Source organism: Eschrichtius robustus, chromosome 19, assembly GCF_028021215.1.
Source record: "Eschrichtius robustus isolate mEscRob2 chromosome 19, mEscRob2.pri, whole genome shotgun sequence".
NCBI classification, from domain to species: Eukaryota; Metazoa; Chordata; class Mammalia; order Artiodactyla; family Eschrichtiidae; genus Eschrichtius; species Eschrichtius robustus.
This window is the reverse complement of record NC_090842.1, coordinates 27888736-27912329: the sequence shown is the minus strand read 5'-3', so window position 1 is coordinate 27912329 and position 23594 is coordinate 27888736. Positions and strand designations below refer to the sequence as shown.

Below are 23594 nucleotides of genomic sequence, written 5' to 3'. Positions count from 1 at the left end.
CCCACACACCTAGAGCCCATGCTCTGCAATGAGAAGCCACCGCAATGAGAAGCCCGCGCACCACAATGAAGAGTAGCCCCCACTCGCCACAACTAGAGAAAGCCCGTGTGCAGCCAAAAATAATTAATTAATTTTTTTAAAAGATGAATAAAAACAAAAGAAGCTAGACTCAAAGAATCATCTACTTATTGCTGAAGCAATTCACCCTGTCCCCAGATAATATCACCATTGGCCTGAAATCAGTGACTCACCAACAATGAGAAACCCAGTGTGCTATTCTCCATAACTGCATTGCCCTTGATACGACCCAAAAAGGGGGCACGTGTACAGTGGTTGGAAACAACTGCTGCACCTTTGTCCTCAGCAACCTACCTGACATCTCTGCCGTAACCAGGAAGGTTCGAGCTGTGAACGAAGAAGTGTGTGCATCACTGCCATCGCGCTGACACCACCCACTGAGGAAGGACAACAGGTCCTGGGACTTCTGGTAGATCCCTGAAGGTCTACAAAGTTGGGCACAAGGACCAATTCAGCCTCTAACCTTCATCTTTCCATTTATCTTCAAGGTATTCCTCTCATCAAATGTCTGTGGATCCTACAGTACAGCAATTAGCAACCATCAATTCTCAACAGATGATTCAGCTGGTTCTAAATGAATAAAAAGCAATAATATGAGAAATGAATGTATATTGATCAGGGGAAAGAATGCCTCTCCTTCCCTTGAACAAAAGGGGGAAGTGACAAAGACCCTTTGCTTAACCATACTTTAGTCAGGCTCCCTTGAACCTTCTCCCTAACAAGACTCATCCCTGTACTTCCTTCCAGAATCCAGTTTTAGCAAGAATCTTGCTAAATCAGTTTAGCTGAATGCCCCACCCTTGATATCTGATCAAACGCAGCATCCCCACTATGCCCCAGGGGATATCTGATCACCCTCACCTACCTTCAGCCAGAATCCCCCAGACTTGATGCCTCCCCTTAGTAATTTTCCATCCACCAATGCCACCCCGCCCCCCACTTGCTCCTTGGCAGTAAATCCCCACTTGTTCCAGTTGTATTTTGAATCAGGCCCAGTTCTATATCGGAGTCTCTATTGCAATAGCTTTTTTTTTTAAATAAAATCTATCTTCGTCACTTTACTGCCTGTCCCCTTTAACAGTGCTCTTTTTCTTCACCTGGCAGGTCGGTGAACAGGCCATTTCTGAAGCTCTGCCAGATCTCTGTGGATTTCCAGGACGTGAGGCCTGCCGGGCGACCTGAGGGCTTACATTAGGGAAACCCTCCCTCAGGTAAGGAAAGCTCCCATTTCCGGGGCTGGGAGGTGGCGTTGGAGAGGGACGGTCTCCGCCCTCCTGCCCTCCTGCCCTCCCGCGGGGGCCTTCACCTCACGACTCTGCCCCTCCCGGACTTCCCTTGGTCTGGATGCGCAGCCTCTGTGGACCTTAGACACAGGCCTCCCACCTCAAGCCTTCAGCATCCAAACCGACCGGATCTCAAGCCGCTCTTGGAAAAGAATTAAACTAGCACTTTAAGCTCCGCTCTGCGGGGAGTTTTGCCCACCCGCCCAGCACCCTGTGGGGCTGCATTGTCACATTTCATTTGCACAAAATAGTGTTCTTTGCTCGGACACCTAATGTGTGCTAGGCCAGCAGCCAGAAGTATATCTAACCCCCCACCCCAGCCCTCTGCCCTGCGTTCCAGATAAGGACTTGGAGGTTCAGAAAAGTTAAGTAACTTGCCCACCTCCATACAGCAAGTATGTGGCAACCCAGGACTGCAACCGCGTCTCTGTCGCTTGGCACTGCCCATCCAAGGTACCCAACACTTCACTTGGCAACTGAGAAAAGTCCTGAAGGGCCAAAGACACCCTGAGGCTCTTGAAAAGAGACCTCAGGCCAACAAATCTCTAGATTTTTGTTTATCTTTTTCTTTTTTTTTTTTTTTTTAGCCTAAGACCAGACACTTGGGTCTCTCCTTCTCGGCTCTCCCTGCTCACCGCTGCCTCAGTGTCCCCACCCACCCACTAGGCGGGAGAAAGAGGCGTCTTCATTCCTTTTTGCCCCTCCCTCTGTGGGGCGGGCCTCTTGGGCGTCAACCCAGCTCCCCAAAAACAAGGAGGCAAGTGACGGGGGCGGACTGGGGAGGATTCCCGCCGTCTGGGAAGAGTTAAAGGGTCGCCTGTCCGGCTCCACCGCCGGCACCTGCTACCAAAAAGCCTCTGGCTGAGGTACCGCCCCCGGCCCCCGCCCGGGTCCGCCCGCCACGAGGGCACTGGCCCTTTAAGAGCGGCGGTAGTGCATCGCGGGGAGGAGGGCCGGGAGCGCTCGGGGCTGCGCGGAATTCGCCGGGAACGTCTGGCGCCGGCTCTCTGGCTCGCTCACTCGCTCCGACCGGCTCCCTGCGCCTCATCTCTGGGCTGCGCGGGGACCCGGGCCCGGTCGGGCGCGGGGCGAGCAGGATCCACGGGCGGGAGGCGCGCGCTCTGGGCAGCGCCTGGCCCCGGACATGGACAGAAGGAGCTGGGCGCGCAGGGGGCGCCGCGGGACCGGGCGGCCGGAACGCTGAGCCAGACAAAGGCTCAGGAGTTGCGCTTGCTCTCGAGAGCCGGGCCCCGGGCGCCGAGGCTGCAGGACCCCGCGGCGGGCGGCTCCGGCCCGCCCTCTCCCCCGTGGGCAGGCTCCGCGCGCCCGGCCCTGCCCGGCCCGCTTTTCCTCGGGCGTGGGAATTTGCCGAGGAGACCTAAGCAGCTCCGCGGTGGCCGGGACCGGGAGGTCTGCCTCGCGCCCGCCGGGCGGGGAGCCAGGGAGCGTCGCAAGTTTCCGAGCCGCGTGCGGGGACCCGGCGAGCGGGCGACCCGCGCGTGCAGCAGCGCCCCGGGCCAGGCCGGTCGCCGGAAGCATGGGCAGCGACCGGAGCGCGCCCGGACGGCCGGGCTGGGTGGGCAGTCTCCTTAGCGGCCGGGAGGCGGCTGCGCGGCCGCGACTGCTGCCGCTGCTGCTGGTGCTTCTGGGCTGCCTGGGCCGCGGCGCAGCGGCGGAGGACGCAGAAGTCAATGCCGAGGTAAGGACCCTCGCCCAGTCCCTTTGCCACGGGTTGGAGGACTTGGGGCTGGGGGACTTGGGGTGGGAAGGAAGCCACGCCCGCAGCCTGAAGCGTGGAGAGGAAGGGCGCGGAGATGAACCCCAGTCCCGGAGTTGGGGGCGGGGAAGAAAGGGGACCCTGGCCCTTGGCGGTGCACCTTTTCCCAAACCCTGGAGGGCGTAGGGCTTGCGCCCACTCTCTACCCCTATAGCCCCGCCCTGGGCACTGATCCTTCCCAGCCCGCGTCCCGTGAGCCGCTTCTGCCGCCCCCAGCCCTTGCTCCTCTCCTTCCCTCCCTACCAGACTCCTGATTCCTCGAGAGCTCTGCGGACGCACGGTGACGTTCTTTGCGAATGGGAAGGGGGCTGCTCTGTGTGTGTGTGGGGGGGGTCTTGGGCACAGCAGGCAGCGCTCCCGCCTAGATAGACTCTAGTTTGGGTGACACTGAGCCTCGCGCGGCAGGCTGGGGTAGGGGTAGGGGGTGCGAACCTCCGAGGCAGCCCATTCGGGTTGAGGGGGCGCTTTGGCGACTTTCTCAGACTCTTGCGCGCAAACCGCACCAGGGCCAGATGGCATCGAAGAGGGAAGCCCGGTCTCAGCCGGCGCTTCCTCCACCAGCGCCCCTACGCCAAGGCCCGGGCCCGAGAGGGTGGACCCCGAACATTTTTTCACCAGGAGCCCGGCAGACGTCCCTACCGGGGCCCATCTCTGGAGCGGTCCCGTGGGTGATTAGGCGCCGCCTCCTGGCGCAGAGCTGCGTCCAGCCAGCGTCCCCGGCTCCATGGGGTCGCTGAGCGCCGTCCTTCGGAATAGGGACAGTGAGGGCACTAGCTCCGTTGACCCAGAGCAAAAGCGTAGACGTTCCTTCACGACTTCTAAGACCCTGCTCCCCGCCCAGGAGAAGGGGAGAGGTTTGGCATGGTGGGGAGACACCCCCCTCAGCGCGTCCCCTGTAGGCTCGGGCCTCGGTGCCCTTGCGCCGGCCTGGAGCCTCCTGCCGCCCGGGCTGCTGCCCTGAGTGCCATTTCTATTTGCAGCCAGGCCGGTGCTCCGTCCCAGCTCTCAGCGGCTTCCCCACCTCCCCGGCTGTCTGGGAGATTTTTCCGATGGAAGCCTGCCCTTCCCCGCCCTACTTTAATAAAAGCACTGAGGAAGGGCAGGGAATTCCTCCCAGCTCAAGTTACACCTCCCAGCCAGTTCCCCACCTGCTCTGCCCTCTCTCTTCGGCCCGGCCAGGGAAAGCTACGGGGAGCCAGGCCCAGGCAGGAGGCAGAGTGGTACCCCAGGCCATGCCCAGTCCAGCTCCACCACCCCACCCCTGATTCACACAGGCAGGCAGGCAGGGGCTTACTGGGGACTCCTGCTGGTGGGGATTGCCCCCCAGCCTGCATCCAGGTACTGGGCAGAGAGTGCTGTTTGGGCCCACCTGCCACTCTCTGGAGTTGAATACCAAAGAATTGCAAGTCATAGACCCACCCCCGAGGAGTTTATAATCTATACTTAGAAATGGCATCTCCACACAGAAAGCAATTGCAGACCAAACTGGAATTTGGTAGCCAGGCATTGTGATTTGGCATTTTAGATGGCCAGGAGCTGGGGCACTGGGACCTGTGGTCTGAGGGCCTTCGTTCTCTCTTTCCTTTGCTTCTGCTCCTCCATCACCTCCTCCTCTCCCAGCTGCGGGAGTACCCATAGCCCAGGGCCTGCACTGGGGCCACAGACCATGGCCCTATGCCTGTGTGGCGCTGACTAGGGATTCTGTGACTGACCTGCAGCCCCTCCCCTCGGGAGAAACTTGGGTTGGGCTATTTCGGGAAGAAACTCTGGAAAGTACAGGGCACCCTTGAATGCTGGAAGCCAAGGTAGATGCAGGACTAGAGACCGGTGGGCTATCCCAGATCCTAGAGTTGGCTTTGGAGTACAGGCTGTTCCATGGAGTCCCATCAAGTCTGGCCGGATCTGGGCCCAAAGAGTCAAATGGCTTCAGCAGCCAGCCCATTTGCCCGGAGGCTGTGAAAACTGTCCCCAGGTCTGTGCTAACCAAGAACCAGCATCAGAGATTCCTGGGCCTGGCTGTACCCTGTGTCCAGAGCTTCCGTCCCTTGGAGCAGGGCTTTGGTCCTTGACCACAGCTCCAGACCTCCAGTCAGGTCATGGCTGGGACTGTCTCTGAGCAGCTTAGAAACTGAGGCAAGGCCAGCCCCTCTCCCTCTCTCTCCCTCCCAGGGCAGAAACCAGAGGCATCTCATCAGACTAAGGAATCAGACGTGTGCTAGGAGCCAGTAGACACCGGCAACCTGCCAGGCCTCAGCCTGGAGAAGGCTGTCTTCCTTGGGGAAGCCACCACTGAGCTACTCTGCCCTGTCCCACTCCCTCCCTTGGCTGTCAGGTCCCAGTCTCCAGCCATTCTGGCCCACATAGACCCAGGCCCCACCTGACTGAGGTGCCAGCTGTAGCTCCTGGCCTCCCTGACCTGAGAGTCCAGGCCCTCCTTTAGATTTCTGTCTTGCTCTTTCTGGCTATAGCACATACTCCGCTTAAGTGCCTTTGATTTTTCACCAGAGAAGCTTTGGCTCTCCCTACCTCCCCCTCCCCCCCAGACACACATCTAGGCCCTCAGCCCACCCACCCCTCCGCATGGAGGTGACTCAGGCCGCTAGAGTTCAAAGGTGTGGTGCCACTGCCACTAAAACATGGACACACCCACCTCCTTGCCCCTACCTGGCAGCTTAGCAGGAGAGCAAAAAAAGGGGTAGGAGTCAGCTGGAATTCTGCTTTTGACCTTCAGGTCTAACTTGAGCCGCAGCCCCAGGCTTCCTGGGTTCCAGTCTCTGTCCACACCTCCATGCTGGCCCCTGGGGCCCCACTGTGTGCTCCTGTCAGTGCCCTTTCCTAACTGCGGAGCAGAAGCGGCAGGGGCCCCCGTGCCCACCCTCGAGGAGAAGGGGTTAATGTGAGGGCTTGTCTTTGGGAACCTACAGAAGCTGAATCTTCTCGCCTTCTTTCTCCCTCTCTGCTTTTTAATCTGTTCTCCTCTTATCACTAACAAGCTACTGCTCTCTATACTTTATTTCAAAACCCAGAGAGAACTGGGCTGACTGGTGCTGCCAGGCACTCGGGATCCGACTGGGCTGTGCCCTTCATGCCCAGCCCTTTGCCAGGGCCCTGTGTTAGGTCTGCCCTGGGGTGCAGTCAGTCAGCTTCCTCCTTGCAGAGAACAGCCCAGTGTGCGCTCCATGTGTGTGCATCACCTGGCCTGCCCATTCTGACCCCTGGACTCAGACGCCTTCCTTTGCCCCAGCCCAAGGAGGGTGGAGAGGAAGCAACCTAGAAACACACCCAGACCCCCCCTTAGAAGACTTCCTGCAAATCCCTCCAAATACTACCCATGTTCTCTGATGCCAACTCAGAATAGCAATGCTGCCCAGCAAGGAAAATCCTCTCCCTGCCAAGCACTTGGTTCTGGTTACCCCTCCATGCCCCCTTTGTTGCTTGGTCCAGATGTCCCCTGCCATCGAAGCCTCTGCCCAGCTGGAGGTTTGACTGCTGCCTGAGGCCAGCTTGAGGTGGTCGTAGTGGTGGCCACTGCTTCCCACCTCCAATTAAAGTTGGTGCTGTAGGCCTTTGGGAGGTGATTAGGTCATGAGGGCAGAGCCCTCGTGAGTGGGATTAGTGCTCTTATAAGAACTGCCTGAGGGCTTCCCTGGTGGCGCAGTGGTTAAGAATCTGCCTGCCAATGCAGGGGACACGGTTTCGAGCCCTGGTCCGGGAGGATCCCACGTGCCGCGGAGCAACTAGGCCTGTGTGCCACAACTACTGAGCCTGCACTCTAGAGCCCGCGAGCCGCAACTACTGAAGCCCGTGCGCCTGGAGCCCATGCTCCGCAGTGCATGGGGTCGCCGCGGTGAGACGCCCGCGCGCCGCAACAAAGAGGGGCCCCTGCTCACTGCAACTAGGGAGAGCCCGCGCGCAGCAATGTGGAACCCAACGCAACCAAAAATAAATTAAATTTTTTTAAAAAAGATAATTAAAACTGCCTGAGAAAGCTCCCTTGCCCCTTCCACCATGTGGGGACACAGCAAAAAGTTAGCAGCCAGGAAGAGAGCCCTCACCAAACCTGGCCGTGTTGTCTCCGATCTTGAACTTCTTACCTCCAGAACTGTGAGAAATACTGTTATGAGCCACCCAGCTCGTGGTATTTTCGTTATAGCAGCCAGGGTGGACTAAGGCAGTTGGCATCTTCAATATCGTCCCAACATTTATGTAGTTCACACAGCTGACCACTCGGGCAGGGGTCGAGCCCCATGGCCAGCTCTGCCCTGGGCGTGGAGATGTGTTCTCTGAGTCAGCAGAAGCAGAGAGGGCTTCGGAGCTCTCTGCTTAGATCCTTCTCCAGCTCAAAGAGGGCCCAGGGAGGAGTCCACAGATGAATGTGAGGACCTGGGACCCTGCAGGTGGCTGAACACTCCAGGCCTGAGGCACACAGTAGGTGCCTTCTGACTGGACAAGCCCCCGCTGAGTTAGACCTCATATGAGGCCGTTCCCCAGAAGAACAGTGGTTCTGGGGATGCCTGAGCCCTTTAGGGGAGGTAGTACAGATTTTGCAGCCCCGGGCAGGAACAGCAGAGATGTATGAGATGGTCCTGGATCAGAGAGACAAAGAGGGATGCCTCTTAACCAGATCCCATTTCCCTTGTGGGAATAGCAGGAAATGAGCAAGAAGACCCAACTCAACCTCCAGTATCTGGACAGACAGATGGGGACCTGAGTCCCAGCCATCAGCCAGCCCTCAAAGATGCCCCACAGCCACGGAGCCTGGAGGTCAGGGTCTAGAACTGCTCTCTAGGATTCGCCCTTAGCCCTGGACACCACCTGGTCCTTCTCCCAGAAGCAGCTGCCCCCGCCGAGGGGTGAGAGCCCAGCTTCGTGTCCACCACACATGGGCCTGGCGCCTGGTACATAGGAAGCGCTTACAAAATGGTGGCAAAATACAGTGGCAGTGAGAAGCACATGGCATTTGCTGTTGTGAGCAAGTCATTGACCCCATCTGAGCCTCAGTTTCCTTGTCTACAAAATGAGACTAGTAATAGTATCTACTGGATGGAGTTACTGGGGAAATTCAGTGCGTTTATGTGTAAAATGCCGAATGCGATGTACGGTGTCCTTCACGTGGGGCCCATGGAGGATCAAGTGTTATTTTTGAGCACCTTCAACATACTTGGTGCTATCCTGGGCAGGGCCTAGGTGTGTTTTGTAAGCATTTTCACATTTAATCCTGTATTAACTCTGTAAGCTTAGGTGCAATCATGACCCCATTGTACAGAAGAGGAAGCTGAGACCTTGAGGTGAGAGACATTACCCCTGATTCCCCAGCCTGGGTGGTGGCAGAGGAGCCTGAGCTCCCAGCCCCCAGGCTGGGTTAAAGGCTACAGGTCAGAGCCCAGGGTGTCATCCTTTGGAAGTGCCTCCAGGCAGGAGCCTACTGGGCCTGAGCCAGGTGGGAAGGAGGGTGTGGAGGTGGAGCCAGGGCCCGCCCTCAAGCACGTGAGCCTGGAGCCCTACCCCTGCCTGTCCAGCCACCCAGGCTCTGCCTGGAAGGCAGCCCCATGTAAGAGGCAACACCTACAGGGGGTTTCCAGGTGAGGCCCCAGGCCTGGCCCTCGGCCAGCCCGAAACCACTAGCAAACAGGGCCCTTTTCCCCACCCCTGCCCGCCCACTGGCCGAAGGACCCGGCTGCTTTTCCCTCCGGGTTAAGGAGTGCGGGGCAGGCTGGGAGGCCACAGGGTAAAGAAGTGGCGTCCACTTCCTTCCTGCTTCCCTGGCTGGACGTCCCCCACCCCGCCTGCTCTCCCCACCACCCAGAGCCCCTTCCCCACCTGCAACTTTCCCATCTTGGGGGGTTAGATTTGAGCCCCAAATGAGCAAGTTTGTTCCTCTAGAACTGCTTAAATATGGACTGTGCTACCTCTAAAGGGAGTAAATGATCCACTAAGGACAGGGTGGTCTGGCTTGGCGCCCCCCTTCTTGCCCGGCCTTGGACTAGTTATGCCATCTGCGGGCACAGTGAGGACCTCAGGACACCATGAAAGGTCTGCGTCCGTCCGTCGCTGGCGGGCCTGACAAGACGCCTTTTGTGCCTGTCTGGGCAGCCCCGCTAGGGTCTGCTTGGCCTGCAGAGAGAGCTGTGGGTGAGTGAAGCAAAGCAGAGCCAGGAGAGGTTTTTCTTATCGCACAGGGTCTGATAAGGCCGGGTGGGAGGCGGCTCGGCCGTCTGAGCCCCAGGAGCTGGATGCGGTGGCAGCAGCAGCGCGCTCACCCTGCCCCCACTGCTGCTTCATGCACAGTATTGATCGGGCAGCTCCTTGCCAGACACGCCCGCCCTGTGGGGAGGGCCTGCCTCGGCGCTGTCTCGGCAGTCCTGGGGGGCAGCCCTGCTGACGTGGCCCAGCGCCCAGACCCAGCCGGAGATGTGGAGTGTGGGGAGGGCTGGGCGCTGTTCCCGAGAAGGGCCAGGGCCCAGTGTGCCCTGCCTCAGGCCCAGAGGAGCTGCTGCTGCTTCACAAACAGCCTGGTCCGGTAGCACTGCCCACAGGCTCCGGTGCTAGCCACAGAGCAGCTGCGTGACCCTGGCTGGGCCCCGCACCCTCTCTGAAACTCGTAGTCTGTGTAATGGGGATGGGGCACTTGTGAGCATTGAATGGGGTGATGAGAGTGGACAGTCTGGCCTCCAGCAGATTCTCGGCCCCTGGCTGCTGCATTTATGGCCTCTCCTAGGGGCCAGGGGGCCAGGAATTCCCCCTCAGACTCTTGATGGCTCTACATCTCTTTGCCTGGGGCAACCACTCACCTGAAGCCTCTACACACACTTATTGGATGGGGTCTGGAGCTTGAGAAAGAAATGGCTGAAAGAACCAGGGTGGGTGGGGTCTCCTGCAGCAGCCTCCCTCCCTGGGCTGCAGGCAGGAGGAGGCCTCGTTGCCCAGAGCTCTCTCTGCAGAACCCTTACCTGCCTCCCACTGGACAGTGGTCCTCATGGAGGAGGGCCCACCACTCTGCTGCTTACTGACCTCCCTGAGCCTCAGTTTCCCCAGCTGAGCAACAAAGCTTCACTGCTTGGCTCACCCCACCTGTGAGAGTCGAGGTGACCAGACGGAAAAGGAGACACCTTATGGAAGGGACAGTCTTTACCGGTAGGAGCAGCAGGGGCTTGAGCACAGCCCTTCCCCGACTTTGAGACCAGGGGTCAGTCATGACCTTGGGAATTGCTTCCCGCTTTTGTCCCAGGGCCGCAGAGCACCTCAGGAGGCTGGAGTTAGGGCAGCACCTGCCATGCACCTGTGCCCCCCATGGTCTTTCCCCTCCACCCCCAGGGCTTGTCGAACTTAGCAGAGCAGTAAGGTGATGAGAAACTTCTCCTGGACACTGGGGGAAGGAAAAGCCCCAGCCCCGCGGGCGGTGTAGACTGACTGGTGCATTGCCAGTCAGGCGGGCTCCGTCAGCTCCTTCACCTTGTCTTCCGGGGGCTCAGCTGCTCTGGGCCAAGGCTGTATTTCAGCTTAGCCCACTCATGTCACCAGTCCTCAGCCTCAGCTTTTTACCCAGCAGTGGCCGAGAGACATTTGTCATCAGGAAGCCTTGGCTGATACCGAGATGGAAGTTCCTGGCTTCCCTGGGACTCAAAGGGTGTTTGCCTGTGTGAAGGAGGGTCCACAGGCACCCTTGGGCCTTTCCCGTCAGCCCCCCCGAACTGTGCCCAGTATTGAAGGGGCCCCTCTGCCCCATCCCCCGCCGGGCTCTGGAGCTCTTCACTGCAGACAGGCCCAGCTCCCTCCCCTCCCCAGGGCCCCAGCCTGAGCCTCCCCCGCCTTGCCCTCCTCCTGTCACTCGCCAGACACCGCTAATCAGCCCCTTGGTGGCCTGTGATTGCGCTCCCCGGGATATTTTTACCTTATGCAAATAGGTGATATAGAGGTGCCCTCATCTGTCAGCAGCAGCCCCAGTTCTCCCCCCACCTCCAGCTGGATTCTTTTCACTGTCAGAGCTGTCCGAGCATCACAGCCTCGCCTTCTAGATCTTTCCAGGCTTCTTCAGGCAAACCGTGTCCATTAAGGGTGGTGGACATCCCCCTTTACAGACACACAGGAGCCTCAGGAAAGGTGTCCATGCTTGGGAAGAATGGGGAGGGTGCCCGTAACATTGCCAGTGTCTGGTGGACCTGAAGGAAGGGGGCCCCGGGCAGGAGGGGTGAGGGGGGTCCGTGGGGGATGCCACAGGGCGCTCCTGCCTCCCCCAGCTGCCCTGCCCCCACCCAAGGCTGCCGTGTCGGAGCCTGGATCCTTCAACCCTGTCGGCCGACGCAACGGGCTGCCACTCTAGGAACAACTGGGCAGCGCCCCTGCCCCCACCAGCCTCTGCCATTAATACCACGTTGACTGAGCACTTTCCCCTGCCCAGCACAGTGCCAAGGGCTCCTGTGGACTTGCCCATTTCATCCTCACAGAAATCCATGAGATGAGGCAGGTCTTGATTCAACCCCCTTTTACGGACTGAGGCACAGGGAGCAAAGTGGCTGGGCCAGGATCTGTCCCCAGAGCCGTGGTCGTTTCTCAGCTCGGTGTCTGCCACATTGTTCTGCAAGGCCTGGAAGCTGTGGCTGGGCATCCTCAGGCTCTGGCAGTCTCCCTGCGCCGCCCTTGTTGGCTCAGCCCCCGCTCCCTCCAGCGGCAGCCTGGGTGTTGCTGACCCCGGCTGTGTGGGCACCCCATCCACACCAGGGGCCTGGGCAGGGCCCTGGGCAGGTGCCAGGGCTGGGCTGGCGAGTGGCACTGAGGGAAGCCAGTACCTGAGGAGCTGGATGTGACCCTGGTGGCAGACAGATGAGAGTGTGGCCCAGGCCAGCTGACACATGGCTGTCGGCCCAGAGCAACTACCATGTCCAGCTGCCATCCTGCTCCGTGGGCCCTTGATGTGCAGCCCTCACCTTCCAGAGCGTCTCAGAGAGCAGGCCTTTAGGTCCCCTCACTCTGGGGGTTCCCAGAGACCAAAGATAGACAAGGAAGTGTTCAAAGGACATGCTTCCATGTAGCCAAGGCCCACAGCAGTCCCTGGCCTCTGCTCACAAGCCTCCCACAGTGGTCACCATGTTCTCGTGGCCTTGGGGGCACCAGGTGGGCAGGGCAGAGTTCCCTTCCTTACCACCACTCAGCTTGGCTCACTGGGGATCCCGTCCACCGGTTTTGACTGCAATGGTCCTGTCTGCTCACAGACTTGCGGGCGTGAATTCCTCGCTCTGCGGGTGCACCAGGTCTCCCCAAGGAGATCATAAACCCCTGGAGGTCAGGACACCTCAGTCGCCTCCTCCACGGCCTCCAGCTGGCATGGTACCTGGCACAGAGAGGGTGCTCAGAAACACTTGGCAGGATGGCTGGCTGGGTGGGTGGACACACAGACAGACAGATGGGCAGATGGATGAGAAGACTTGCCCAGCAAGTCTTGAAGGGGACGGGCACCCCCACTGTGTCCCAGCTGCTTTTCCCAGGTCCATCTCTCTCACCCCACCCCCTGACAACCCCATGGCTCCCATTTTGCACACGAGGACACTCAGGCCCAGAGAGAACAGAGTTTGTGGCAGAGCAGAGACTGGACTTCAGGCCTCCTGTCCGACCCTCCTGGGCCTGGGTGGGCTGCCTGAACCCACCTGCTTTCCCTCCGGAAGGTTCAGGGTCTGTTGGGGAGCAGCACCAAGGGGCTGGTTTTCCTACTTGGTGAGAACTCAAGAGGTTCTGAACCCTGCAGGGTCCCCAGTGGTCTGCCTGGAATGGTAGAAGGCCCCACCCTGGAGGGGGCCAGCACAGTAATAAGGACGGCAACTGTGGACTGTCCTCAGAGACACAGCTTCTGTCCTAATGGGGGAAGGCAAATGATAAACACCTAAGTGAAACATACACTGTGTCAGATGGTGACAAGTGCAGGGGAGCAGGAGAGGGAGTACAGCGGATGGGTATCTTTTTTACATTTGTCAGAGAACACCCCTCCAATAAGGTGATGAAGCAGAGACCTGAAGAAAATGAGGGCATGAGCCATGCAGATTTCTGTGGGGAGAACACTCCAGGCAGCAGGAACAGCAAGTACAAAGGCCCTGAGGCCTCACAGGTAGCTCCTGTGAGAATTGGCTTTTCCTCTGAGATGGGAAGTCTTTGGAGGGTTCTGGACAGAAGACTGACCAGACCTGACTTGTAAAGGCCTTTTGTTCCGGCTCTTGTGTGAGAACAGACCGTAGGAAGTGGAAGCATGGAGAGCGTACAGAAGCTCACATGGTCACCCAGCGGGAGGTGGTGGCGGGAGGTGATGGTGGTGGAGGTGAGAGGTGGTGGGATGCAGGCCATGCATGTTTGGAGGTAGCGGTGCCAGAACCTGCTGACCAGGTCATGGCCTCTCCTTTGCAGAACTGGCTGCGGCTCTATGGCTACCTGCCCCAGCCCAGCCGCCACATGTCCACCATGCGCTCCGCCCAGATCCTGGCCTCGGCCCTCGCCGAGATGCAGCGCTTCTACGGGATCCCCATCACGGGTGTGCTGGACGAAGAGACCAAGGCGTGAGTCCCTCGGTCGGGCCATTCCCAGACCCCACTGGCACCTGCCCTCCTTCTGGCCAGCTCTGATGAAGGCTTGGCATGTGGAGTTTCCAGAAAAGAGTGGCCTAGATAAGAGATGGCATATGGCTTGATCCTCCGTGCTAGCTCTGATTGGTTGGGAGTGGCTGCCTGCTGCCTAGTGTTGAAAAAGCTCCTGAGGCCAAAGCCCAGCTCAGCAGCAAGGAGCATAGGATTGATTAGTGATGTCTGCCACAGGCATGGGAATGGGGAGGTGCAGCACACATGCGCACATGTGGTTGCCTAGCTAGGCCTTGCTCTGAATCTGGAAGAGGTGATGTGACCCAAAGCCACATCCTTGATGAGCACACACAGAGCATAAGGTATCAGGGATAAGAAGCCTCAGGGTAACTCTCCTCCCATTCCTGGGTGATACTGCTGAAAAGGGGCTCACCTTTGCAGAGCCACTGCTGGGCACCCAGTCTTCCAGTACAAGATCACTGTACCGTTTTCCTGATGAGGAGCTCGAAGCTGAGAGAGTCTCTCACCCCCTCCACACCCATATAAGGGGCAGCTGGAGGCCAGTGGGGGGAGGGTGGGAGACGGTGGACTGCCTGGAAGAGGCAGAGCCCAGCAGGCAGGCGTGTTGAGGGGAGGCTCTGTGCACCCAGGTGGATGAAGCGGCCCCGCTGTGGAGTGCCAGACCAGTTCGGGGTACGCGTGAAAGCCAATCTGCGGCGGCGGCGGAAGCGCTACGCCCTCACCGGGAGGAAGTGGAACAACCACCACCTGACCTTCAGGTAGGGACCCTGGCTGCCCAGGGTGGCTTCCCCCCAGGGCACCCTCCAGAAGCAGCTGGCCCCTCTCTGCCTGGGCTGAGGCCTCAGGCTTCCCAGTGGGCTCCTCTGGAAGGCTTCCTTCCCCAGCAGCCCACTGCAGGGTGTCCGGCCTAGCCGTCCAATCCTGCCAATCGCGTTCCCATGCTGATTAGATCAGTCACCCCACTCACCCACCCACCCCAGGCAGTCTCCCTCCAGAGAAGGGCAGGAACTTTGAACTGCTTCTGCTCTGTCCTCCTTCCCTCCATCCCCTGACCCGCCAGCAACCTAGGGCTGGCCTCACCTGCCCAGATGGGCTCCTGAACCAGTGCAAACTGGGGGTTTCAGGCGTCTGAAGGGTAAGGGAGGACTGGGGTGCCTGAATCCAGGCAGATGCAAGCAGGCAAGCAGCAAGTCACCTGCACAGACCCTGGTTCAAGCACCCTCCTCCTTTCCACTGAGTCCTTTGGCAAGAAACCCCCCTGAGCCTTGAGCTCTGTGGCAGTCCCCAAGGGTTCCCCCTTCCTGTTCCAATCCAGCCATGACCCCACCCGCAGCTCCATCTCCTGAGGAAGAGCAGCCCACAAGGTCACGTAGACCCAGGCCGCCAGAGTGAATTCATGATCCATGAGTTGATTCATGACCTTTGATGGAGATCTGTCCAGCACATGGACTCTTAATCTGCTTTATGTGGGAGATAACAGGCTTCATCATGCTTTGTGTGTGCGTGTGTGCGTGTGTGTGCGTGTGATGCTTGTTAATGCTTAACATTTACATGTTCTCAGAATGAAATTATGTAAGAAAGAAAAAAATCAGAATATGTACCCTTTATAGGCATCACAGTTTTGCTTGGGTCAAGTGTGAGGCAGAGTTGTCTTTAGTCTGTACTCTTCAAGGCAATGGAAATCTAGAAGGACAGATACTTATTATTAGGGGCTGGTATATTTGTTTAATATTTATCTGCAATAATGATAGAATTGTTTTTAGGAGAATATGGATAGTAGGGTAAAATATAAAGAGAGAAAGAGCTCTTTTAGAATTATACATAGATTTAACCTAATAAATTGCAGAACATTGGTAGTAGAGAAGCAGCATGGCATGTTGGAAAGAGGTATGTTCTGGAAGCCAGCAGTCCTGAGTTTGAACAGGCTTCATCATGCCTTTATCATGTGCAGGCTCATATGTGCCCATGTTCTACCTGAGTTAAGTCATTTAATCCTCCCAGGCACTCCATGATGAAAGCGCTGCCCTCCTTTTCCCATTTTACAGATGATGAAACTAAAATTCAGAGAGACTAAGTCACTTGCCCAAGGTCACACAGAAAATGTTAGAGCCGAGCCTTGAACTCAGGTCACCCTGACCCTGGAGCCCAACATTCAGAACCTCTTGGTCTGTGTTTCCCAAACCGCAGCCATTTGCATCGCACTTTCTAGGTCTTTCTCTTGGCTATGTATCACCTATACTTTTAATTACTTAATGTTTTTCTTTCTTAAAATAAGCTTATTTGGCACAATGCAACCTTATTCAGTGATATCCTAATGAATTCCTTGGCTTCACGTTAGTTCTTTTTTTTTTTTTTTCAAATTCACGTCAAAGTAAACTAACAGTTGATATTGATGAGCATTGTCCATGAACCAGCTCAGATCTTATGCCCTTTCCTTCAGACCATGTGTCCCCGCCCCCAACCCAGTGAGTGCTAGCAGTGGACAGCAGCCCCAGGCCCTGTGTTCACTCACACATCTCTCTGCCCACCTGCAGCATCCAGAACTACACGGAGAAGCTGGGCTGGTACCACTCGCTGGAGGCGGTACGTCGGGCCTTCCGCGTGTGGGAGCAGGCCACGCCCTTGGTCTTCCAGGAGGTACCCTATGAGGACATCCGGCTGCGGCGGCAGAAGGAGGCCGACATCATGGTACTCTTTGCCTCTGGCTTCCACGGCGACAGCTCACCGTTTGACGGCACAGGTGGCTTTCTGGCCCACGCCTATTTCCCTGGCCCTGGACTGGGCGGGGACACCCATTTCGATGCAGATGAGCCCTGGACCTTCTCCAGCACTGACCTGCATGGTGAGAACAGCTGGTCAGGGTGACAACAGGGGAGGCAAGCTGGAGCCTCACGGCTCAGAGGGGAGAGCATCCCCCGTGCAGTCCTCGGGAGCAGTGACGCTTGGTCTCAGTCTCCTGCCCATCATCTCCAAAGGGGGGTGGTAGGGAAGGGAAGGGATCATCGTACCCATTTTCCAGATGGGGAAGCTAGAGGCCCAGAAGTCAGAGCAGTTTAGCTTCTTCTAAGAGTAAAGCATGGCCAGGCTCTCTGGCCCCCTCAGCCCACCCCAGCCCTGTCTGGGGTGTCCAGGACCTGGGCCAGGTCAGAGCTGACTGTGCTGCCTGCCCCCACTACAGGGAACAGCCTCTTCCTGGTAGCAGTGCATGAGCTGGGCCATGCGCTGGGGCTGGAGCACTCAAGCAACCCCAGTGCCATCATGGCACCATTCTACCAGTGGATGGACATTGACAACTTCCAGCTGCCCGAGGACGACCTCCGGGGCATCCAGCAGCTGTACGGTGAGCGGGCGGCACGGGTGTGGCCGTGTTCTCTGCACGCGGCTCTCAACTCCCAGCCCTACGAGGCGTAGGTACTACTGCTACCCCCATTTTGTAGACGAGGAAACTGAGGCCCAGAGAGGATTAGTGGTTGTCCACATCATTCAGTGAGTAAATGGTGGTGCTAGAAATCAAACCCAGGGCTGGCCGACTCCAGGACCTGGCCCTCCCTCAAGGTCCTCACCCAGAGCTTTCATGATGGCCCCAGGGCCCCTCACTGCCCCCCTTTCCTCCTCAGCCTGAGTGATACTCTTATTAGACCGAGGGTGTCCCTGGGGTCCCAGGACCCCATTCCTCCCACTGTCACTCCCAGCCCGTGCCTGTCCCAGGCTCTCCACTGAGTGTTGCTGGTTTATCACTTCCCAGTGCCTTTGAGGCAGGTGGCATCCCTGCCGCCCCACTGCAACTAGGCCCCACCAGAGAAGGCCTTCAGTGGGGAGGTGTCCTGGGGGCCAGTTCGGTGGGTCAGGGCCACACTCAGTGCCCACCCTGAGCCCTCAGTGTGTTCCTGGCCACCTGGGAACCAAGTTCTTCCCTCTGTTTGTGTCCACTGTTTCCTGGAGCCTCCACTGGAGCAGGCTGGCATCCTGAGGGGAACATCACCAAGGGGGGGGTGGAGCCATTGGCAGCCTCAGGGGCGCAGTGACCCAAGCCCAGTGTGGGGAGGTCAAGGAAGGGGCTGTGTGGAGGAGGATGGAGGTCCTCCCAGGGCTGATGGCCGTGCGGGGGAGGTGTCTGCCGTGGCCAGATAGGGCCTTTCGCCTGGGTGGGCTACCCCTGGAGCACAGGTCTCCCCAGGCTGGAGACCCCAGGCTCCCAGGGTTCTAAGTAGGAGACCCTGGCATCCTGGCTGAGTTCCAGGGCTATACCCCCTCACTTCCCCCTGCCGCCCTCCGCAGGCACCCCAGATGGCCAGCCACAGCCCACCCGGCCTCTTCCCACCGTGACCCCCCGGCGGCCAGGCCGGCCAGACCACCGGCCCCCCAGACCCCCTCAGCCACCTCCCCCAGGCGGGAAGCCGGAGCAGCCCCCAAAGCCAGGCCCCCCGGCCCAGCCTCGAGCCACGGAGCGGCCCGACCAGTATGGCCCCAACATCTGCGACGGGGACTTTGACACGGTGGCCGTGCTGCGCGGGGAGATGTTCGTGTTCAAGGTCTGGCCCTGCCTGTGCCTCCCCAGCCCCTGGGCCCAGGCTCAGATCCGAGAGCGCCCTCCCACCTCTCCCCCGGACCCTTGCCCCGCCTCCACCCCCGCTTCACTGAGCAGCCCCTGTGGAGCCATCAGACCCTAGACCAAGAAGAAACCAGCCCGAGGGACAAGAGAATTGCCCGGGATCGTACAATAAGCCTAGGAGTCCGCACCCCACCCGGGCTCTCTCCCTGGTGCCGCCCTGGCTTCCTAAGCCACCTCCCCCTGGACCCTCCCTGACCCGGGAAGGGGTGGGTCGAGGGGGTCCTCCCCCAGGCCAAGGCAGCAAGCCTGCCATGCTCGCTCACACCCACGCCCTCCCCAGGGCCGCTGGTTCTGGCGGGTCCGGCACAACCGGGTCCTGGACAACTACCCCATGCCCATCGGGCACTTCTGGCGTGGTCTGCCCAGTGACATCAGTGCCGCCTACGAGCGCCAAGATGGGCGTTTTGTCTTTTTCAAAGGTGAGCTGGGGCACGTAGGAGGGAGGGGACTGGGCGGCCTTCCTGCCCTTACCTCTGGCCTGACCTCTGACCCAGCCGGGACTGAGGGAGGAGGAGAGGGAAGGACCGTGCACATCTCGTCTTGTTGCCCACTGTGGGCTTACTCGGGGGAGACGAGTCCTCCTGGCAGCAAGGCAGGGGTTGGGGACGTAGACAGAGACCAGAGGACTGGGCGGCAGAGGCTGCTCTGATTGGAGGCAAGTGTCCATCTTCTGCAGCACAGGGGCTCCGCCCCATCGCCCTCCTTCCTTGCATCCTGTGCCCCTTCCTTGCCCCTTCCTCATAAGAATGGGTCCCCGAGCCCACTCTGGGGCAGGATTCCTGAGTCTGTCTATGGAAACAGTGGAGCTCTCTCCCCTCAGCCCTCCCTCTGGGGCCTGCCTTCCTGGGGAGGGCCTCAAGGGCAGCACCCCTGATGGACCAGCTGTGTCCCCAGCCCCGCTGGCCCGAGCCTCAACCAGGCAGGAACTCCCCGAGGACAGGGCTGGGTCCACACTAAAAGTAAGGAGCCCTGGGCCATGCACTGGGGTGCCCCAGGGAGGCAGCCCCCAGACCCAGAGGCCAGGCAGGGCTCCCCCTCTTTCCTCTCTCTGTACAGGAACTGTGGGGGGTGGTGGATGTTCAAGTGGGAATGGAGGCCCGTATACGGTGCGACTGTGTGTGGTGTGTGTACAGGTGTGACCCGGCAATGTGTATGTGTGTAAATGGGTGTGTCGCAGGTGTCCATGAGTGTCCACTGTGTGTGATGCGAGGGTGAGTTGCGCTGTATGTTGTCATGGGTGTGTAGGTGTCAGTGCCTGCCCTGTGTACGAGGATGTGTGTGTGTGTGTGTGTGTGTGTGAGTGTGAGCGTGGTAATGGACGTGAACAGATTTGGGAGCCCAGAATATCCCTCCCGGTGCCCCCTTCCTGCACACCCACCACCGGCCCCAGGCCTGTCCTCACCCCCCTGGCCCCTCCCACAGGTGACCGCTACTGGCTCTTCCGAGAAGCGAACCTGGAGCCTGGCTACCCACAGCCACTGACCAGCTACGGCCTGGGTATCCCCTACGACCGCATTGACACAGCCATCTGGTGGGAGCCCACGGGTCACACCTTCTTCTTCCAAGAGGACAGGTGAGCACCCCTCCTCGAAAGGGAAAAGGCCCGCACTGGGCCCCCACCCTCAGGCCTGACCAGAAAGAACCCATGGCCCATGCGGACCGGGCTCCAGGCCCCAGCTGGCCCGCAGCCCTGTGCTTTTGGTCACAGGTATTGGCGTTTCAATGAGGACACGCAGCGTGGAGACCCCGGCTATCCCAAGCCCATCAGCGTGTGGCAGGGGATCCCCGCCTCCCCTAAAGGGGCCTTCCTGAGCAACGATGCAGGTACCAGGGCCGGCCCCCTCCCAGTCTACCCAGCACTCACCATTCCCCCTCCTCCATACACAGGAACAGAGCTTGCCTGAGGTCACCAGCATCGAGATGGCATGCATGGGGGACACAGCTGTTACCCCAGGCTACCATTTACCCCATTTACAGAGGCCAAAGGGAGCTTGCCTATAGGGCCCCAAATCCCGCAGTGAGGAAGTTACGGAGTCAAGAGTCCAGCCAGACCTGCCTGTGTCCAGAGCTGGTGCTCAGAGCTGCCCCGATCCCCACAGAGCCTTGAGCCTGGCGGGGGTGGGCGGTGAGCTTGGCTCAGAGCGACGGGAGCAGGAGTCCTCCCGGGGTGCCCCCTTACCCGCTTGGCAGGGAAGCATGATCTCTGTCGTTATAACTGAGCAACAGGGAGCTGTGGCTTTTATTTCTCCAGCAGGGTCTCTGGTGAGTTTAAGAAAACCCATCAGCCCTGGTTCTGAGCCTCCGGGTCTCAGGGGAGACCCGGCTGGCTTTGCTAATGCTCGGGTGGGTCACACAGCTGGTTCTGGCAGGTCCGGCACAACCGGGTCCTGGACAACTACCTCCCCCGTGCGTGTCACGCGGCTTCCACGCGTGATGGTTTCACTCTGCAGCTGCTCTGACCTCCTTGTGCTCAGCTGAGTATAGACGCACCTGGTGGTTGAAACCTGGCCCTTCCTGGAGTTAAAGGGATGTGGGTGGAGTGCCCAAGACCAGAGATCTGGTCCGAGGCAGCATCAGTCCCCTCTCCAGGTCTGATGCAGGCTGACTGTGTGGCCTTGAGCAAGACACTGGCCTCTCTGGTGCAGGGAGAAGCCAGGCCTGGGTCCCCTGACTGTAGCCCACAACCCAGCAGGCTACCGGACCCTTCTTTGCGCTGCCCTAGTCAATGTCAGCCCAGCCAGGAAGCCCAGGATTCTAGTGGTGCCCCTGACCTAAACCCTGTTCTTCTCTGAGCATGGTCTGGCTCCTATAAGTTGGTAAGGGACAGATTTGAAAATGCCCAGGGAAGCCAGTGAGAAGGATGGTGTTTTAAAGCTGGGGCCCCTTCAGCTCGCCCTGGTCTTCTTTGAGGTCTCTGGCCAGTGGGTGGGCCCCGGCCTGACACCCCTCCGGTCTGCTTGCCCTCGCAGCCTACACCTACTTCTACAAGGGCACCAAATACTGGAAGTTTGACAACGAGCGCCTGCGAATGGAGCCCGGCTACCCCAAGTCCATCCTGCGGGACTTCATGGGCTGCCAAGAGCACGTGGAGCCGGGGCCCCGATGGCCTGACGTGGCCCGTCCGCCTTTCAACCCTGACGGGGGTGCAGAGCCCGGGGCGGGCGGTGACAGTGAGGAGGGCCACGAGGCGGGCCCCGGCGGCAAAGAGGGGGACTTCGGGGAGGGGACAGACGAGGACGGGGGCAGCCGCGTGGTGGTGCAGATGGAGGAGGTCACTCGGACGGTGAACATGGTGATGGTGCTGGTGCCCCCGATGCTGCTGCTGCTCTGCATCCTGGGCCTCACCTACGCCCTGGTGCAGATGCAGCGCAAGGGCGCGCCCCGCATGTTCCTCTACTGCAAGCGCTCCCTGCAGGAGTGGGTCTGACCCTCCGCACCAGCCCCTCCTGCTCCTCACGGTGCTACGGGGCCAGGCTGGCCGCACCTGTGGTTCTGAGACAGCTCCTGGGGCCTTTCATCCAGAGCCTTCAGTGGTTCCCTCAGCCCCTGGGTGGGGGCCCCTCCAGGCCCTCTAACATCCCTGCCAGGCCTGCCCCCTTGTTTATTTATGCCCAGGTATCTTTTTTTTTTTTTTTTTTTGCACACTAATTGAGCATTTCTTCCTACTTTCCTGACCAGGGCGGTCCCTCAGGGCAGGGGGTTAGAGTTTTCTAAATGTAGTTCTGCACCAGACAGGGAATTAGGCTCCCACCCACTTCTGGCTTAGCCAGAGGAGCAGAGGGTCAGAAGGCCCGGCTGGAAGAGTGGCCAAAGGACTGTTGGGCTGTGCTTCAGCCTGAGCACCAGGGCCAGAACCGAGGGCTCTGCTGGCTTTGGAGCTTGGTGGGGCCTAACTGGTCTCAGCCCTCTGAGTCTCTGTGGTCTTAGAAAGAGCTTTCACCCGGTGGCAGCCCCCGGCCAGAGGGGCCAGAGGGGGCAGAGGGGGAGGTGGCCTGCTGATCGAGAGAGTCCCGTTGAGGTCTGGTTCCTTCCCACCCACCTCTGACAACTCCAGCAGCCTGGTTCCTTGTGCCTAAGAACCTACCCTGCCCCTGGCCAGCACAGGGCCAACAGCCCCCAGCTGCCCTGTACCCCTTGGGCCCGCACCTCCTTCCCTCTCTGGAGAAGGGGCCCTGGGCCTGCCTTACCAAGGACCAAAGGGGGTCCGCCGAGGCCCCTCCCCCAAGGGTAGCACCAGCCTCGGCCCTGGGCTGGGTCTCCACCCCCGCCCACTTTCTCCTCTCTGAGTCATGACCCAACTGGGCTCTTTCCGTGAGCGTCCTCCCTCCCTCTCTCACCCACACCACCATCCTCAGAGGTCTCAGAACCCCAGCAGCCTCAGGCTCAGCTGCCAGCGTCCTGGCTGTCCCGGGGAGAGAGGGGCGGATGGGCGCCCAGGCTGGCACGGGAGGTGTCCACAGACGCGCGCCCACCAGCCTGGGGGTGTTCCTCCCTGCCAGCTCCCTGTCCCCCAGGCGCACTGGTAGGGAGAGGCCAGCAGCTCATCCCCTCACACAGGCTGTGGGACAGGGCTGTGGAGCCCCCAGAAGAGCCCACTAGTGGTAGCCTGGAGATCCTCCCCGTCCTGGGCTCAGCCCTGAGCGTGGAGATGATTCCTCCCTCTTTTCCTTCCCAAAGTAAGCAGGAGGCGAGGCTGCTGTGGGAAATGGTACTGTACAGCCGGCTCTGTCCCCTCTGCCTCCCTGCAGCCCTGAGCAAGCAGGTCTGCCGCCCAGAATCCCTGAGGCCCCTGCGGGGAGGGGCTCCTCATGGGCTGGCCCCAGTGCGGGTCCAGCAGCTTCCTCCCCCCTCCATCCTCAGAACCACCGGTGGGCCAGCCAAGGGGGGTGGGGAGGGAGGGGGTCAGTGTCCACCCCCATACGTTTCTTTCTGTAAATAATCTGCACTGATTAAATTGTACGGCCGGCGAGTGTGCCTCCTTTGTAAGAGGCCTTGGGCTGGAGCTTACAGCTGGAGGGGCTGCAGGTGACTAGGGTGGGGAGGGCGTGGTCCAGGCTGGGATTAGGGGACTTGCCCCCCACCACGCCAAAGAGACCTCGTTCCCAGTTCTGCGGGGGCTCCTTCCTGATGGCCCTGGAAGGGGCAGAGCTCTGGGGAAGAGTGGGAGGCGGCTGCCCTCAATAGACCAGAAGAGGGTGAGGCAGGGGACCAGGGGTGGCCCTGCTGGGGTCGGGCAGAGAAGGGGTGGGGAATTTACTGGCCATTCC

General features: G+C 59.5%; 1 protein-coding gene across 1 annotated transcript; it reads left to right on the top strand.

Annotated features, from left to right (window-relative positions):
• The first annotated feature begins 2882 nt into the window (after positions 1–2882).
• MMP15 (matrix metallopeptidase 15) lies at positions 2883–23281 on the top strand. The gene is made up of 10 exons (XM_068528740.1): positions 2883–3060; positions 13528–13676; positions 14345–14473; positions 16250–16557; positions 16894–17055; positions 17994–18247; positions 18608–18746; positions 19750–19900; positions 20036–20151; positions 21297–23281. The coding sequence occupies exons 1-10, from the start codon at positions 2899–2901 to the stop codon at positions 21752–21754; spliced, it is 2028 nt and encodes a 675-aa protein (XP_068384841.1). The 5' UTR covers positions 2883–2898; the 3' UTR covers positions 21755–23281.
• The last annotated feature ends 313 nt before the right edge of the window (positions 23282–23594 follow it).

Coding starts and splice junctions, on each gene's coding strand:
- MMP15 (XM_068528740.1), top strand. CDS start 2,899: ATGGGCAGCGACCGGAGCGCGCCCGGACGGCCGGGCTGGGTGGGCAGT. Junction 18,248..18,607: donor GGGAGATGTTCGTGTTCAAG/GTCTGGCCCTGC, acceptor CGCCCTCCCCAG/GGCCGCTGGTTCTGGCGGGT. Junction 20,152..21,296: donor CTTCCTGAGCAACGATGCAG/GTACCAGGGCCG, acceptor TTGCCCTCGCAG/CCTACACCTACTTCTACAAG.